The 17,573-nt window shown below is 45.1% G+C and overlaps 1 protein-coding gene and 1 pseudogene across 1 annotated transcript in view; one reads left to right on the top strand and one right to left on the bottom strand.

The window, feature by feature from the left end:
- Positions 1 to 1,010: 1,010 nt before the first annotated feature.
- On the bottom strand, positions 1,011 to 2,032 carry LOC120764991 (choline/ethanolaminephosphotransferase 1-like; annotated as a pseudogene).
- A 1,060-nt stretch (positions 2,033 to 3,092) lies between these two features.
- LOC131378756 (uncharacterized) overlaps positions 3,093 to 17,573 on the top strand; it is a 100,710-nt gene continuing 86,229 nt past the window's right edge. The window contains exons 1-2 of the mRNA XM_058423938.1: positions 3,093 to 3,105; positions 3,230 to 3,376. Coding sequence (XP_058279921.1) covers positions 3,093 to 3,105; positions 3,230 to 3,376 — 160 coding nt within the window. The remainder of the gene's footprint in view (positions 3,106 to 3,229; positions 3,377 to 17,573) is intronic.

Here is a 17,573-nt window from a genome sequence, read left to right as displayed (position 1 = left end):
CCTCATTTCCTAGAGAGGCCTGCCTCTCCTTAGCAGACACCTGTCTTTTCAAAACCAAGACACTGGGTCAGGAGGGCATTGTTCACCAGCAGCCTCAACCACCAGCTGTCTCAGCAAGGACTTGATGATCCTTCTTCCTTCTTTTCCTTCCTTGCTGGCCGAGACCATTTACTCGGTACCCATTGTGGTCCAGATACAAAGCTCAAAGGCTTGGGTGCAGCTGTTGTCGAATTCGCCTCAGAGGTGTCCTGATCGCTGACCAGCAGGTTTCAGAGTGATGGATTCCAGGGCCCTTGGAGATCTGTCAGTCTGGGACAAATTTGAGATCAGCTGCTCTGGCCAGAAGTGTTCCTCTTATCTTCTCCGGAGCTGACCATCTGGCTTTTTATCTTCAGAGGGCTTGTGGTGTTCACTGCGTGCAGAAGGCTTACTGTGACCCTGTTCAGCATGAAACCGCTTTGTCATCAATGCACGAGCAAAAACCACCCCAGCCTGGTTCCCACCTGTCAACTGCTGCAGCCACACAACTTAGTAAGATATTTCTGGGTTTTTACCAACTCAAGTCTTTAGTAAATAAATTCCAAGTGGACACTAAACAAGTATTTCTCTAAGACATGATGAAATGTTAAAATTAAAAGCAAGTCAGATTGCAGCTGTAATTATACTACATTAGAAACTCCAGTTGGTGGGGATCCATTCACCATATAGACAGAAATAAGTAATCAAGGTAATTACAAAGACAGAGCATTTGTTTCCTGCATGCTTTTATAGGCTTGGAACCAGCAGAGTTGACTACATGGAAAGCTGACTAGGGTGAACTCGAAATTCACTCTCTCAGGCAGGAGACTAGTTAAGAAGTGTTACTGATAACAAAGGAGAAAAGTTATACAACACTGATTATTATAAATTACTTTGTTCTCATCTGCTTTTAGCATTTGTCTCTTACAAGTCTTCATCCATTCCTGTAGAAAGCTAAGTCTTTTTCCATTCCCCTGTGGCAGCTCCCATCCCTAGTGATGGTTCGAGGGCATGGGGCAGCCCTTGATGTGGAACACGTGGATGTGCAGGTGGGCAGCAATTCTGGTTGCACACACTGACACAATATCGGAGCAGGTTAAACAGGGACAGGATCAGGGCAACCCAGAGGACAATATACTTATCAATAAAGCGGTTAAAACATTTGGTCAAGGAACAGCAATGCTGGGCTTATGAATGCTGTGTCATATAAATACATTTCACTCTTGGTCACGTGGGCAACCACCAGTTGATTTGTGATCTTGGCTCACACAAAGCTAAAAGTCAGGATGTAGAGGCAGAGGTGCCTCTCAAAGAGCTGCACAGCAGATTTCTTGTAGATCATTGCAGCCAAGGCAATCACAGAGCCAATATGAAGAAAAGGTGAGAGGACACTTGTTCCTGCTAAAGTGGATCTCTTTTTTGCCAACTCCAGTTTGCACAGGAGAATATGGTTCCTGCCACAGTACAAAGAGCTGGGAGTATTTTCACCTGAATGTTCAGTCTTGGAATCAGAGATTGCTAAAAAGATGGTCTTCCAATCACTGCCAGTAAATGCATGATTATTATGAAGATTTGTATTTTAGTCACATCAATCATGCTGAAGTGCAGCGTTCCTGAGACGTATGTCTGTCAGTGTGCACAGTAAAACATGAATGTCACAGCAAAACAGCAGAAGAACATCCAATCAGGGTTGGTGTCCAGCTGCACAGCAATACAAGTTTCTAAAACCACAAAGACTGTGGACAATGAATCACAGCTATGATCAAAAAGCTCTCTTAACGGAGTGCTGCTATTTGTCCTTCTTGCTTGTTTTCCATCTGTAGCATCCAGGGACTGGAATGCCACAGGCACAAGCAATGAATGTCCAGGAAGGCATCTGCCTTTGAAGCTGTTGAGCAGTAACATACGAATAACAGAGTTGTAAATATATTATTAACAGTTTGATGATGGTGGTCAGATTGGGGGCAATCCAGGCTGGAGAACTGATATCTGGAGTATGAATCCAATCTAACATTGTTCGAGCACTTTTCAGATTTCAAGCTGTGCTCTTTTACTGTGGTTTTTTTTTTTTTTTTTTTTTTTTTTTTTTTTTGCCTGTTGCAGGATTTTCCATTCATGCTGCTCACACACAGGATTGCCATCTCTGAACACGACAGGACACGCTACAGGACATGCCATGTGTCCTGCGAGTTCCTACTGTCCTTCTAGTATAACATCACATATAATTTTTGACCATCGAGTCACAGGGGGGCAGGCAAAGGTGTTGCCTGGGAACTGCTTTCTGCAGTTTGTTCTAGCAATTGTTGCATTGGAGTTAACTGGGAGCTGAATAATGTTGGCTCCTCCTGATTTTTAGCATTCATTGTGGATAGTTCTTGGGCTTTTTCCAGCAGCAGCTTGGTTGCTGCTTGCCCTCGCTCATCCAGGCGTTGCATCACTGACTGAATTTGGTCAGTTCTTTTAAACCAATTGTGGGTTCTGCCATGGGTTCTGCCGGGGGTTCTGCACCATCATCGGGGTCCTCCTCCAATTCGTCCGGCAGCGGAACATTGTCGGGGGAAGGTGGTTGACAGCAGGGGTCACGGGTTCCTCTCTCTTGGTCGACCGGTGTCTCTTCGGGCACAGCCGGGAAAGGGGGGGGACTCGGCACATGCGTTGTGGGAGTGGCGGCGCTGGGAGCGGCCCATGGAGGCGGAGGCGGCAGGGGGGCGGTGCGGACTCTCAGGGGCCGCTTCCTCCTCGTCCTGCCTGTTGCTGCGGGGCGGCGGGAGCGGCGGGCACGATGGAGCCTCTGCCGTGGAGGGACGGGGGCGGTCTGCGGGCCGGGAGCGGCGAGCCGGGCATCGGCCAGCGACGGTGCCAGGGCGCCGGAGGCGGCCAGAGGGCACGGCAGGGGCCCCGCGGCGCCTCCCCAACTTCGCAGTGCCGCGGAGTTGTTAAATGTCCATTTCCCTGCGCCCAGTTAATCAGCTTTTGCAGTACTTTTTCTGCTACTGTTTTTCCTCTCTCAGAGAGTATAATAATAAATAACTTCAATGCGGCAGCAAATTCGCATTCGATGCTTGCTGTCGTCAATGGGGCAGGGAAGTGAGTACTCAGAGCCTTCCACCTTTTTTCAAGAAACTGCCCCCTGTTCCCCTTACCAGCTCAGCCTCGCACTCTTTGCGAGGACGGCGAGCTTCTGCCTCAATGCTGATGCATGTCTCGGCAGATCAGCGTCTGACCGCTATTTTCCGGAGGTCTCACCTCAATGCAGCTGCATCTGTCGGCGAGTTCAGCTTCCAACCGCTCAGCGTCCCACCGCTAATTTCTCCTCCAGGTCGTCACCCCAAGGTCCCTGTTCAGGCGCCAATTGAAGGTGATTTTTGAAAAGAAAGAAAAACAAAATGAAAATGTAAAACAAAAACACGGGGAACAGCCAGAGTCAAAAACCTTCTTCACAGAAGTAGTGGTGAATGCTCCATTTATTGAGGGTACACAGGGTTCTTATATACATATATCATTCTTGTGCATAAGCTGTTCACATGGCATTTTACTACTCACTATTGGCTAGTGTTATCTGCATAAGCATTCCATTGCAGTTACCTGTTTACACTTTGTTGAGGGAAAAAAGCTGGTTCTCAGGCTCAGTGTCCTGGTTCTCAGGCTCATCGTCCTTGACAGTGCTAAAACAACAGAACTTTCCCAGTATTGTCAGGCCTCTCTGTGTCTGTCTCCAAAAATCCTGCTACAGACTTCCTCCGAAATGGGTATTTCAAAGATCCAAAGGGATTCAGGTGGTCATTTGGGATAGCAGCTGTAGAGAAAGGGGGTGTTAAGCAGTTGAATACCTTGCCTGGACTATCAGAGAACCCATCTGCTGTAGGTCTTCTGAAGGTGGAAAAGCAATGAGTGCCAATTGCCACTTCGACAGTGCATCGCCGACAGTACAGAACAACTCGAGATGCCGTGATTCCCACCCATAAGATGATCTGTGAGCTGGAGACCCAAGGTGTGGTCAGCAAAACCCACTCACCCTTCAACAACCCCATTTGGCCTGTGCGCAAGTCTGACAGCAAATGGAGACTAACTGTGGACTACCGTGCCTTGAATAGAGTGACACCACCATTGAGCACTGCTGTGCCAGACATGCTGGAACTCCAGTACGAGCTGGAGTCCAAGGCAGCAAAATGGTATGCCACAATTGACATTTCTAACGCATTTTTCTCCCTTCCTGCAGGCCTCAGTTTGCTTTCACCTGGAGGGGCGTGCAGTACACCTGGAACCGATTGCCCCAGGGGTGGAAACACAGACCCACCATCTGCCATGGACTGATCCAGGCTGCACTGGAAAAGGGTGAGGCTCTGGAACATCTCCAGTACATCAATGACATCATTGTGTGGGGGAACACAGCAATGGAAGTGTTTGAGAAAGGAGAGATCATCCAGATTCTCCTGAAGGCTGGCTTCGCTATCAAGAAGAGCAAAGTTAAGGGACCTGCTCGAGAGATCCAGTTTCTAGTAGTAAAATGGCAAGATGGACGGCGTCAGATTCCCACTGAAGTCATCAACAAGATCACAGCAATGTCTCCACCAACCAACAGGAAGGAAACACAATCTTTCCTAGGTGCCATAGGTTTCTGGAGGATGCATATTCCCGAGTATAGTCAGATTGTGAGCCCTCTTTACCTGGTCACCCGCAAAAAGAATGATTTCCACTGGGGCCCTGAACAGCAACAAGCCTTTGCCCAGATCAAGCAGGAGATCGCTCATGTGGTAGCCCTTGGCCCAGTCAGGACAGGACCAGAGGTGAAGAACATGCTCTACTCTGCAGCCGGGAACCATAGTCTGTCCTGGAGCCTTTGGCAAAAGGTGCCTGGGGAGACTCGAGGCTGACCTCTGGGATTCTGGAGTCGAAGCTACTGAGGGTCTGAAACCAACTATACTCCAACAGAGAAAGAAATCTTGGCCGCCTATGAAGGAATCCAAGCCGCCTCAGCGGTAGTAGGCACTGAAACACAACTCCTGCTGGCACCTCGACTACCAATGCTGGGATGAATGTTCAAAGCAGAAATTCCCTCTACCCACCATGCCACCAATGCCACATGGAGCAAATGGATTGCCCTCATTACACAGTGTGCCCGTATTGGAAACTCAAATTGCCCTGGGATTTTGGAAATAATTACAAACTGGCCGGAAGGTGAAAACTTTAGTCTCACTGATGAAGAGGAACAAGAGCATGTGACATGTGGTGAAGAAGCTCCACCATACAACCAATTGCCAGCAGAAGAAATACGCTATGCTCTTTTCACTGACGGTTCCTGTCATATAGTTGGGATGAAACGAAAGTGGAAAGCAGCTGTATGGAGTCCCGCACAACAGGTTGCACAAGCTACTGAAGGAGAAGGTGGGTCAAGCCAACTTGCTGAGATAAAGCTGTTGAATTGGCCATGGACATTGCTGAAAGAGAGAAGGGGACAAAGCTCTACCTCTACACTGATTCGTGGATGGTAGCCAATGCTCTATGGGGATAGCTGGAGAGCTGGAAAAAGGCCAACTGGCAGTGTAGGGGAAAACCAACTTGGGCTGCTGATGAGTAGAAAGACATTGCCACTCGGGTAGAGAAGCTACCTGTCAAAGTCTGTCACATAGATGCCCATGTCCCCAAGAGTCGGGCTAATGAGGAGCACTGAAACAACAAGCAGGTAGATCAGGCTGCAAAGGCAGAGGTGTCAAAGATAGATTTAGATTGGCAACACAAGGGAGAGTTGTTCCTAGCTTGATGTGCCCGTGATGCCTCAGGTCACCTGGGCAGAGATGCCACCTATAAGTGGGCACGAGACCGAGGGGTGGATCGAACCACGGACAGTATTTCTCAGGTTATCCATGACTGTGAGACGTGTGCTGCAATCAAGCAGGCCAAGCAGGTGAAGCCCCTATGGTATGGCGGGCGGTGGTCCAACTATAAGTATGGGGAAGCCTGGCAGATTGATTATATTACACTGCCCCAGACACGCCAAGGTAAGCACTATGTACTCACAATGGTAGAAGCCACCACAGGATGGCTGGAGACCTACCCTGTGCCTCACGCTACGGCCCGTAACACCATTCTAGGCCTTGAAAAACAAGTTCTTTGGAGGCATGGTACCCCTGAGAGGATTGAGTCAGACAATGGAACTCATTTCAAGAACAGCCTCATCAACAACTGGGCTAGGGAACATGGCATTGAGTGGTTGTACCATATCCCCTATCATGCACCAGCTTCAGAGAAAGTGGAAAGATACAATGGCCTGCTTAAAACCACTTTGAAGGCACTGGGTGGGGGATCATTCAAAAACTGGGAGCAGCATCTAGCAAAGGCCACCTGGTTAGTTAACACCCGAGGTTCCACCAACAGAGCAGGCCCTGCCCAATCCGAGTCCCTACATACAGTAGATGGAGAGAAAGTCCCAGTAGTACATGTCAGAGGTTTGTTAGGGAAGAGAGTTTGGATCAATTCTGCTTCAAGTACAGAGGATCCCATCCGTGGGATTGTCTTTGCTCAGGGACCAGGTTGCACATGGTGGGTAATGCAGGAAGATGGAACCACACGATGTGTACCGCAGGGAGATCTGATTGTTGGGTGAGAACTGTGTGTAATTATCACTATGTGCTGAATGGTACTGCCACTGTATGTAGCTGTATATTGCATATTGTTTTTATATAGATGTATGTGTGTGTAGAGCTAGAGTATATATACATTAGTTTTGGAAAATTGACGATATGGGGATACAGGGTGCATGTGTCCTAGGGTAACTTTATGATGCTTGTATCCCCAATCATCTGTTCTGTTTGTGCTGTCTATTGAGTTCTGTGCCTTTAAGACTGGTTCTAAGAGCAAGGAGAAGTGCAGAGTCTGTTTTGAGAAAACTGCCTGACTCCTACACATTCTTCTGCGGACGGGGTGTTTGGCGGAGGCTTGGAGAGACTGCAGGACAGAGATTTTTTTGCTTTTAGTTAGTTTCAGCTAGCTAGGGCAGAGAAGTTCCCTGGACTGGTTTTTTTTTTTTCCTTTTTCTTGGAACTGTTTAAACCTGCTCTGGACAGAAAACCCAGGGGAGCACTGGGGGCTTGCACCTGCGGCCCACTGGGGCCTGGATCTCGGCATTTTCCAGCAGCGCCGGAGAGACTGGGACTGATGAGAGACTGAGAGAGAGCCGAGCTACATCCACGGCAAGAACTTTCTCAATTTGCCATCTCATTTCAGAAGGAAAGGTTTTATTGTTTCATATTATTCATTCTTCATACTTGTATGCACTTTGTTAAGTAAAATAGTTTTTTCCACTTTTCTCCAAAGAAGTTTTTTTTACCGGACCGTTTGGAGGGAGGGGCCACTTGGGTTTGCTTCCCAGAGGGATCCTATTCAGGGGGTTTCTCCCAAATTTGTCACTAAACCAGGACATCTGTGCAAAAATAGCCTGGTTCTGCAATAAGATTCTGCTGGCTGTCCAGGGTTTGCTTCAATATCTGTGATGGGGTTCTTGTTGGGTTTCTGCCGTGCTGGGATGAAGATGAGACTGTGTGTTGGCTGATTTTATTCCTGGTCTGACTTCAGCAGCTCCTCAGTAGATTGGGTCAGACATTTGTCTTTTCAGTGTTTACACCCTATTCCTCAGGATAGTGCACTTTGCCTTGATGAGAGCCTTCGCTCTTCTCATTGCTGAGAGCTGCCAGTCCTGGAAGTGACATAAAACATATATAGCTTTTTCTGGAAGAAATTAAAAGTGGCTGTTTTATATTGGTAGATGTCACACACCAACTGGCTTACAAATGTAACATTAATGCCTAAATAAGGTGATTATCACCTTTATAATTGCTTAATAGTGTGATATATGTGCTAAAGTTAAATCGTGTTATCAAATTATAAAGGGTAAATGTTAACTGTATAAATATGAGTGTTAAAGATGTGCTCAAACTAACATAGGTAAAGGTAAAATGTAGAAACCAAAATGGAAAAATTTCCTCAGCTTGGGAAGCACGGGAGGGACACGAGGAAAGTATGATTTGAATTACCAGAGAGGGGGCCTTGAAACTATCGCTGCCAGGAATCCCTGAAAAGATACAAAGGACAACGGAAAACGGAGATACAAGTCCGGAGACCAAGATAATCACTTCAGATGGATATCTCTACTCGTCTCCGTCGAAATTAACATATCCACGACACACCCGGGCTCGGCCATCAGCTGCATTGTTCCACCCTACCGGTCCATTCAGACTCCCGATACCGGGGCTTGCATAATTAATGAAGACGCCTCGGAGAGGATAACGTCAGAATCCCGGACTTCACTCCGCGATCTAGTGTATAAAAAGGGGTGGCTGGAGACCAAAATTGTGAACTTGGGGGGATACCAGGCTGGCAGAAGCTGATATCCGTGTTCACCCAGCGGCGATCCCGGGCTCGACGCTGTCCTTTTAATTGTGGCTTTCTGAGACTGATATTTTGTCTCACAATAAAATTCTAAATTTCTGATAAATCGAATCTGGTCGATTTTATTTATAACAATAGCATCATTTTAAAGGGAATTATCAACATCATATATTACATTCTTCCCCTACAGTAAATGGTCTCTCCCTGCTGTATTTTATAACTTACTGTAAATTCATTCAAGCAGTATATTTTGCTTTGAGTAAGGTACCCTCAGTTACTTTATCTGTCCAGGATAAATTGAGATAATTTTTTCTGAGCCTGGAGTTTGCTCATGGCATCCATCTCTGTCCCTGAAAATTTACAGTTCGAGTTGAACAGGAGTTGAGAAATGATAATACTGTACTGTAGAAAATCACAGCTCACCAGTCTGCAGCCAAGCTGCGTACAGAGGCTGCATTGAAGCAGCCAGGATTTTAATAGGAATTGAGAAACACAAAGGAATGTAATGTATTCTCTGCTGTTTATTCTGATAAAGCAATAAGAACATTACAAGAAAATGACACTAGCTATTTACCATGGCATTGCGAGATTACACAGTAGCATATCATCACCCCAGGCACCATGGCTTGTCACTAGTTTCCATTTTTGCCCTTGAAGGGTGTCTAGGTTTGGAAGACAGGTATCTGCTAGGAAGGGGCGGGGTCTCTCTAGGAATGGGGAATTCCAATCCTCTCCCTCCAAGTTATTATAATTTAGAAAATTAAAGGGGCTTTTCAGGCAGAGGTATGGGGAAAGGAATAACAGTTCTTTACTAGTAAATATAACAAGGCAAACAAGCAACACCAACTACAGTATTAATAATAAACAGAACCAGGAACCTTGAGGGGCTTTGTTTCACAAAGCCTGGGGCAGTCTGATCTCTTGGGACTCCGAGAGCACCAAGCTGTAACGGTGGAAACTCCGGGGCTGTTGGCTGGAAAGGCAGGTTGCCCCCAGCAGGCAGGGGGATGTCCCGGCAGGCAGGGAGGTGTCCTGGCAGGCAAGGGGGTGTGGGGCTACAGCGTAGCGCAAAGAGCAGTGCTGAAGAAGCCGCGACTCCTGGGCAGGGCTGGCCCAGATCCTGCAGGGCAGACAAAGGAGCTCAGAATTCTGTGGCACATGAGCAGATGATGATGGTATATCTCCCAGGACTGGACTTTCTGTTGACCGTGGATTTCTCCTGCAGCAAAAAGCCGCCTGGCTGTCCTCTCCGATGCCCAGAGCAAACAGAACCTCCAGCTCCCCCAGCCTTGTCCTTTTCCCTCCCCCAAAACTCATGTGATCTTCCCCCTCCTGAAGTCTTTTGTGTTGGTCAAGCACCATCTAAACACCAGCACTTTGTCTCTTAGCAACTTATGGGGAAAAATTCTTTAAGGCAAAAAGGAACAAACCTAACCCCCAACAAGGGTTAAGAATTTATTGCTAGAGTTACAAAAATGTTGGTAGAGCTGTAGAAATATTGCTAGAGTTATAGAATACTTTTTGGAGGGGGTGGAAAGAAGATTTCAAATAAAAGATATTTCCATCCCTTTGCTGACAATTCCATGTTCCCAAGGCTTAGTAAATCTCATATCTATGACCACTGTGTTGTCAAATTGGATAAAAGCCTTCAGGCTGGCACTGATTACCTTCCTGAAGAAGTTGTGGAGTCCCTGTGAAAACTGCTTGTTTGAAAGCTCTGGTTTCACAGCTTTTACAGTGGGAATAAGATCTGACATTGAGGTCAGTTGAGCTTTGCAGCAGCTCTGGGGAGACCTGGCTATGGTAATGAAGTCTCCATATTTCCATGCCTTTTAAGAAGTCCTACTAGCTGCCCCCAGATGCAACATTTTTATGGGTCCATCTGGACTCTGGTTTGCACTTCCATCTCTGGAAACCCAAGGATCAGTTCATGGCACAGTCCAGTGTCTGTGTTGGGATGGATGTTGGCAGACACCTGTGATATATGACCTAAAGTTAATTCGTGTTAGGAAATGTGATATGTAATTAATTCACAGTGAAATGTAGTGATATGCAATATAAAATTGATCTGCGTTCAGTCTGATTTAAGATCTGTAAACTTCAAGTGTGTTTAGGGTTAACTGAGAATAAAACTGCATGAAAGGGACACGGGGGTTGAGGAAAGAAAGAATTTCTGCCAGGAACAGCTTCAGGACAACCAAAAAAACTAAAAGAATAGAAAATGGGGAGAGTGGTCGTACCTTCCCTGGAGATGGGCGTGCTAACGATCGAACGATTTGAAGGAGATTGGTATCTTATCTGTTCTGGCCTGATTTAACATTTCCAAACCTTCTCCGGACCCGGCAATCATAGCATTGTTCCACTCTGAGAATCTATTCAACTGACCCAAGACCTGAACATGAATACCTAATGAAGCTACCACGAAGCAAGAGCTCTATGGTCGCCGTCCACTCTCAGCGAAAGACTGTATAAAAACCGTCAGTGCTAAGCACAAAGTGTGAACAGAGGGGGTTACGGAGCAATAGAACCCCGGGGTTCGATGCTGTTCCTTTTAATTGTAGCTATTAGAAGCTAAATTTAAGTCTCAAAATAAAATTCTAAATTTTGATTTACCGAATTTAGCTTGTCAATTTATTACACACCCCATCATGGAATGTCTTTTGTTGCAAGTCAGAGTTACTGCTCAAACATAGAATACTTATAGGTGGAAAAATAATATTTTTTGGGGTCCCCCTGGTTATGGAACTGCCTGTGGCCATAGAATGGGTCATCAGCACTCAACATCCCAAACGCTTTTCCTGCAGCAGTGGAAGCATGAACAGAAGAACTGTTCTCTTCTGCTCCCCTCTGAAGAGTCATTGTTTACTTCTCACTAATATCGAGTGTTTTATTTGAGTGTTTAAATATGCAAAACTCATTTCAGATTTGTATTATTAGAATTTTTAAGTGGACAAGGGTGCAATATTCTCATTACAAGGGAGAAGTGTCACATTTTAGCTCAAAGGGTGTTGTCAGTGCCAGACTACAAAACACAGGTAATGAAATATGCAGACTTTTAAAAACGGCAGTGAAAGAAAGCCTGGCAGTGCTGCAAACCTCTCTTGTCAGCTCAAATGCATGTGACAAAGGAAGGGAAACATGGGAGCTTTGGCTTGTCCTGTAGCAGAAAGGTTCAAAACATCTTTGGCGATGCCTCTCGGCTTTGCTGGAAATCCCATTCAAACCTGACTCTTTGAAGACAAGCAATGTGTTAAAAATGCTATGGACAAATCAGTAGCCAATTTAATATAAAGTAATTTTATTTTGCCATTTTAAAAATAATAACAATCTGAAATAGCCACAATAAAAGAGACAACCTCGATCCCGGGTTATGGAAGTTGGGTGAACGTAGAGATGGTCACAAATGAACCAGTCCTCCCCCATTCACGATTGCCTAGATCCCGTGGGCAGGTTTTATACAGATTTTCTCCCCCAAGGCAGTTTTATTGTTAGTTCATATCTGCAACACATATTCATGTGTTTTCTTTCTCTGGCCACTTGGTCCTGAATGCTCCTTCCCGGCAGAATCGGATGCCTGAATGGGGTTCTGAGAAGTCGGGATTTGGATGTTGATAGCGACATCTCTGGGTCTTCCTCTTCTAGACTGGTATCATGTGTTAATCACCTGAGGAGGCAGGTGGCTCTTCCTTGATGGATGGGACATCTCCTGTTTGGCCATTCCTTTTGGTTGCTAATCTGGGCTTTGCCCTGCCATTGTCTGGAATCTCTACGATTGCAAATCAGTCTTGGCAAACAGGAGAGTTTCCACAGCTTGGTGGAAACCCTCTGCTTGTAATACAGTTTATAGTTTATAACATAGAGAACACGAATTTATTTCAAAATACCCATCACAGTCCCCCACCTCTTTTATAAACATATTAAATTCGTGTTTCTTTTAATATTTTTAACAAACTCTTCTACCTTCTATGTTCTACTATATTACTAACAGTACTTTTTACATTTTAGAGTGATGATAAGTTATCCTCAAATTTGCTATAGTCATCCCATTCTTCTTGTGATATCTCACAGTATTTCTGGTGGACAGCATTTTCTTTCTTTATTTTTCTCTCAAATTTTTCTAAAGCTTCTGCTGCATTATTAGCCTCTTTCTTTTCCTCTAATTTCATTATTCTGGACATCTTAGGGATCTGGCCAGTTTTTCCAACAGCGAGTTCGGGATCTGTGGGCAGGGCTGCAATCTGCATGACTTGCACCGCAGAGTGCATCAGTCGAATGAGACAAGGTATTAAATAAGGCAGAAATATTATTCCAGCAATGGAACATAATACAAAAAATGCTACTTTTTTCCACTAGGCACCTTGTCCAAACAACTGGTCCCACCAAGAGGCCTGGAGGATAGAATTCCATTTTTGCACAGGTACATGGGCTACCTTTTTAATCTCTGCTGCTAGGTCCCTGATGGTCTCCCCATAGTCTATTTCTATACAGCATTCTGATTCATTGAATTTCCCACAAACTCCCCCTTCTTCTGCCAATATGTAATCTAAGGCTATTCTATTTTGATTTACGAATGCCCTCATCTGGGAGTGTTGTCTGGCCAGCAACTCTAGGGCATCTGAGGTATGATTCGAAACAATCTCTACCACAGCTTGGAGTCTTATCAGTCAATTTAATAGACAGATAGGAGTTCTATAACCCCAACTCCCATCATATGCCCAGGTTGCAGGACCATAATATTCTATAATTCTCTCTGCTGGCCATTCCTCCTCTCCCCATTTCTGGTCTCTGCCTGACATAGGAAGTTCTTTCTTTAATCCTCTTTTTTGTCTATTTAGTGTTTCATACAGAGGGGCACCCAATAAATTGCTTTCTGCCCTTGGTAATGTAAAGAAAAGAGGCCGAATCATTCCTAGGGTACAGGACCCTTTCCACTTTCTGGGTAATTCACTATAGGCTTTCTTTCCACATAGCCAATATATACCATCAGGTGCTTTCCATCTCACATTTACCTTCTCTGGCTCTTTCCAATATTCTCTCAGACCTTCCAGGGACTGGTAATGAAACATGATTTTAAAGAGTTAAGATTTTAGCTAAGGGTTAGAAGCAATTTATATTGATCAAGATGTAAGTTAGATTAGTAAATGGTAGGTTAATGATTATTAGATGTCCAAGCTAGAGCTAACTGTTATGAGCTTGTTTATAGAAAAAGTGGAGTAAGTGAACCGTCATAAGAACAGATTGAAACCACTAAGAACAATGACCAGCACCTGGACTTGGTATCAATCAATCACAAAGCAGGGGACCTTGGATCGTGCCAGAGGGTCACAGAGACCTGATGAAGACTCTCCTGACTTCATCCTTTGAGGCCACTGACCCAATTCGAGACCACCGACCCAATTCAAAAGAAGAATTGCACACGCATGAAGGACTAATAGCCTCATTTTAATAGAGAGCGGGGATGGGAGGTGCTGGGGTTATGCATATGTATTGTATGTAAGATCTTGGAAAATAAATAGAGAGCAAAGAGCCTTGTTTGAGGCAGCCACGCCTTTTGGAGATGACTCCTGTGCTGCCGGCCAGTGAATAAACATACCACTTTCTGTCTTTAATTAGTTAGAGGGTCTTTGTCCGTGACTATATCGGTTTTCAATGACTCAGTAAGGGTTAGCTCCGGAAACCTTATGCCAACATAACCCAATTGAATCAAGCCATTCACAGGTTTCCTTTTTCTCTTGGCTCCAGAACCCAGTTGGGGGTTCTGGTTGCCAAATCTTGGTTTTGTCACTTGAGTTTACAGCTAAGGTGGATATACAGGGGGTATATCCTACCAACTCATTATATTCTCTGCCTTCCCTGCTTATACAGATAGTTCCAATTATTCTTTCATCTAACATCCACCCTTCCGGTCTTTGATAGTTTTTGAGATGAGGGCATTATCCCACTTTAAATGTTGTTCCGGAGCTAAACTCTCACCTGTCCATGGCCACTTCTCTGCTGACTAGAGCCCTCCACAAATCCAGCAATTGGATAGACCTAACTCTGTTGCAATTTCTTGCATTAAGTCTATAAATAGGTTCTGATTGGGGGAAGGTAGTCTGTAGCCTTCCCCACGAGACTAGATGGCCGCCAAAGGTAAAGGAAGAGTCTTGACTCTCTGGCTTGGTGGGATAGTTCTGCTTTTATTCTTATGTCCTGCTCAACCTTGAGACCCTATCCGATGGAAAGCCGATGCCAGAGAGTGCTGGCCCCTCCCCCGCTGTGGCTTTTTCCCCCAGGGGGCAGGGCCCATAGGCGAGACCCCAGAGGCTTCGCCCAATCAGTTTTCAGTGGGAGGAAACAAGATTAGGTTACATCTCAGTGAGGGGGGTGGGCACAGCTGGGCAGGCACAGATAGAAAAGAACATTACAAATATAAACCCACTTAATGCACCACAACAGTAGTCTCCAATCACTGTATTGTTTTTCCAAGTGCTCATAATGTTCACTCAGAGTTTTTAACCTTTCTTGTCCCACCCTTTTCTTTCTTATTTCTGATTCTTGCCTTTTCAGTTCTTGAGCTATCAATTCCATTTTACTTTCTGGATCTAATCCTTCCTCATTCCTTGAAAATCAAAAAGTTTTATTGAATTGTAGACATATTCTATCATCATCACTCTTAAGGAGATCAAGTATGATAGGTTCGTTACCTAGTGATGTCTCTTTTTCATGTTTCAAGTTCTTTCCTACCCAGTACATCTTTCCACCCATACTACACATTTCTAATTGACCTTTATCATAACATAACTTATTAACTTGGTAGTACGCTACAAAAGTAGATTTCATTTTTCCTCCTATCCACACCATTTGGTTACACTGTCTACATGTGGGGATGGTCAGCATCCGTCCGGTCTCCCGTTTGTATATTGCATGGAAGGATGCTTTTTGCCCTTTGAATATAGGCTCAGACTGCCCATCTCTAGGTATTGCTTTCGGGTTGTGGCATATCACCCCCTCTTCCAATTTACATAAATTGTATCGAGTGCTGTTGAAAAGACAATACCCATTCTCCTTACCCGGCTGACAGTTATACTGAGCTTGGTATTTTATAACTTTTGTGGCAATTTTCCCTTTTAGGCATTGCTCACATTCATTGGTGGGATTCTGCCTCAGCGGATCCTTGGGATGCAACCCTCCTGCCTGGCACATGGCTAGGCTCAGGACCATCAGGATTCCCCACCGGTGTACTCCTCTGCCTTTGCCTTCGCCCACGGGGTAGCAGCCAGGGGCGAGGTAAACCATCTTCTTGGCAGCAGGAGTATTCTCAGGGGTCCTAGTGCTGGTCTGTCACCGAGACACACAAAGAAATCACACGCAGACAAGAGATTTTCGCAGAGGTTCCTCTGATCCGGCTCCCAGCTGAAAGAGCGGAGAGAAGAGGAGCCCCTTTGTTTATTTTTTTACTTTTTATACATTTGTGGGTCTAGCAGAAGATTGGCTTTTTGGGGTTTCCTCCCCTCAGCCTCAGTGGCCAGACGAATTGTCAGTTACAATTGTTTTCAGGTTAGAAATATGCAAACAAAGGACAGAGAATGAAAAACAAAGGATTTGTTTATATTACTTCTGTGGGAAACGTAGAAAACTGCTCTAATATTCTACAGTAACTAAAAGATCTGACTCCATTTATGAAAATCAAAAGGCTAATAAAGAAACTCAGAAAAACCAGGATAACACTGGTCTGAACCGCAAACCTCCTCTTAAAAATGCCCCACCTCAATAGCTTGATGGTGTCAGCTCTGCAGGGTACCTTATTAGTCCTTCGGCACTCGACTGAAAGGACCTCAGCTTTTGCATCCAATTTTCCCCTTATACCTTTTTTGTATAATAAGTACCACTCTGGAGAATCTAACTCCAGTAAACTTGCCCGAGTAGCAAACACTAGAAGACAGCTAGTCTCCTCCTCCTTTTCTAAACACTTGGTACACAAGCCTTTAGGTCTGTACCCCCCTCTACAGTGAGCCACCCAGATTTGTTTACACAAAACACATTTGAAGTAAATAAATGGGAAATATTCACAACCCTTTTCCTTGCAACTTATCTGGTCTTCTGTCATTTACGGTGGCACTGTAACTTGATCTTTAAGTCTCCAGGAGAGGAGGACACTTTCCACTCCGGGGTGCAGTCCTGAGGCTCGATCTTTTTCACTCATGATGCGTGAGTCCAACCTTTTTCTGCTGTTCTAATAGCTGTATCTGTGGTGAGGAGGACAAGAAAAGGACCTTCCCAATGAGGTGTCAGTGGGACCTCCCTCCAGATTTTGATTAACACCTCATCTCCTGGTTGTATTTTGTGTATAGCAAAACCTAAAGGGTTGCTCTGAGTTATCAGTCCATGCTTTCGCAAGTCCTGCAGGTTCTTATTTATAGCTATTAGGTAAGGTTGAATCTGGCTGTCTTCTATTCGGGGATGCCTCACCAGCATCCCGTGTTGGTAAGGCATTCCATACAGCATTTCAAATGGTGACAGCCCACTTTCGGAGTGTGGCATAGTTCTGATGTTTAAAAGTGCTAAAGTGAAAATATACTTCCCTCTAGCCACCCCCCCAACCCCCCCCCCCCCCCCCCCCCCCCCCCCCCCGGCTCTCGCTAGCTCAGTTATTCAGGGGTTTTAGGGAAATATATTTCAGAGAGACAGAATAAAGATTTCAAAAGAGTGGCTCTCACCCCAGCTCCAGTCCAAGCTTTATTCTCGATGTGATGTTCCAGGAAGCCGAGAAGAGAGAGAGAGAAGCAGGAATACAGGGGTATAGCTAGTTTTGGGCCAAGGAAAGATATTGGCCCTGAGCCAATAGGGTCGGGAGAAAGTATGATAGGGAAAAAGTGTTAAAACTACATGACACAGGTTTCAGGGGGATTCTGAGGGGGAAAACCATTCCTCAGAGGAACACAACATCTCCCCCTTTTTTGTTTAAGAACATTAGTAGAAGAACATTAGGTTACACGGAATGTGGGTTTTCCCACCAATTACAATTGGTGGGGGAGTTAGCCTGCTTTAGGTTAGCCAACTCTATGTGGTTGACTTCTGAGGTAGAAGGTATGAGACTATTAATAGCCTTGAAAATCAAACAGCATAAGATCCCGAACACTATTGTTACAAGAAAAAGAATAACAAGAAATAACAAAATTGTTTTAACT

Source organism: Hirundo rustica, chromosome W (genome assembly GCF_015227805.2).
Source record: "Hirundo rustica isolate bHirRus1 chromosome W, bHirRus1.pri.v3, whole genome shotgun sequence".
Lineage (NCBI taxonomy): Eukaryota > Metazoa > Chordata > Aves > Passeriformes > Hirundinidae > Hirundo > Hirundo rustica.
Note: the sequence above shows the minus strand (reverse complement) of the source record. Positions and strands in the feature narration are given on the sequence as shown.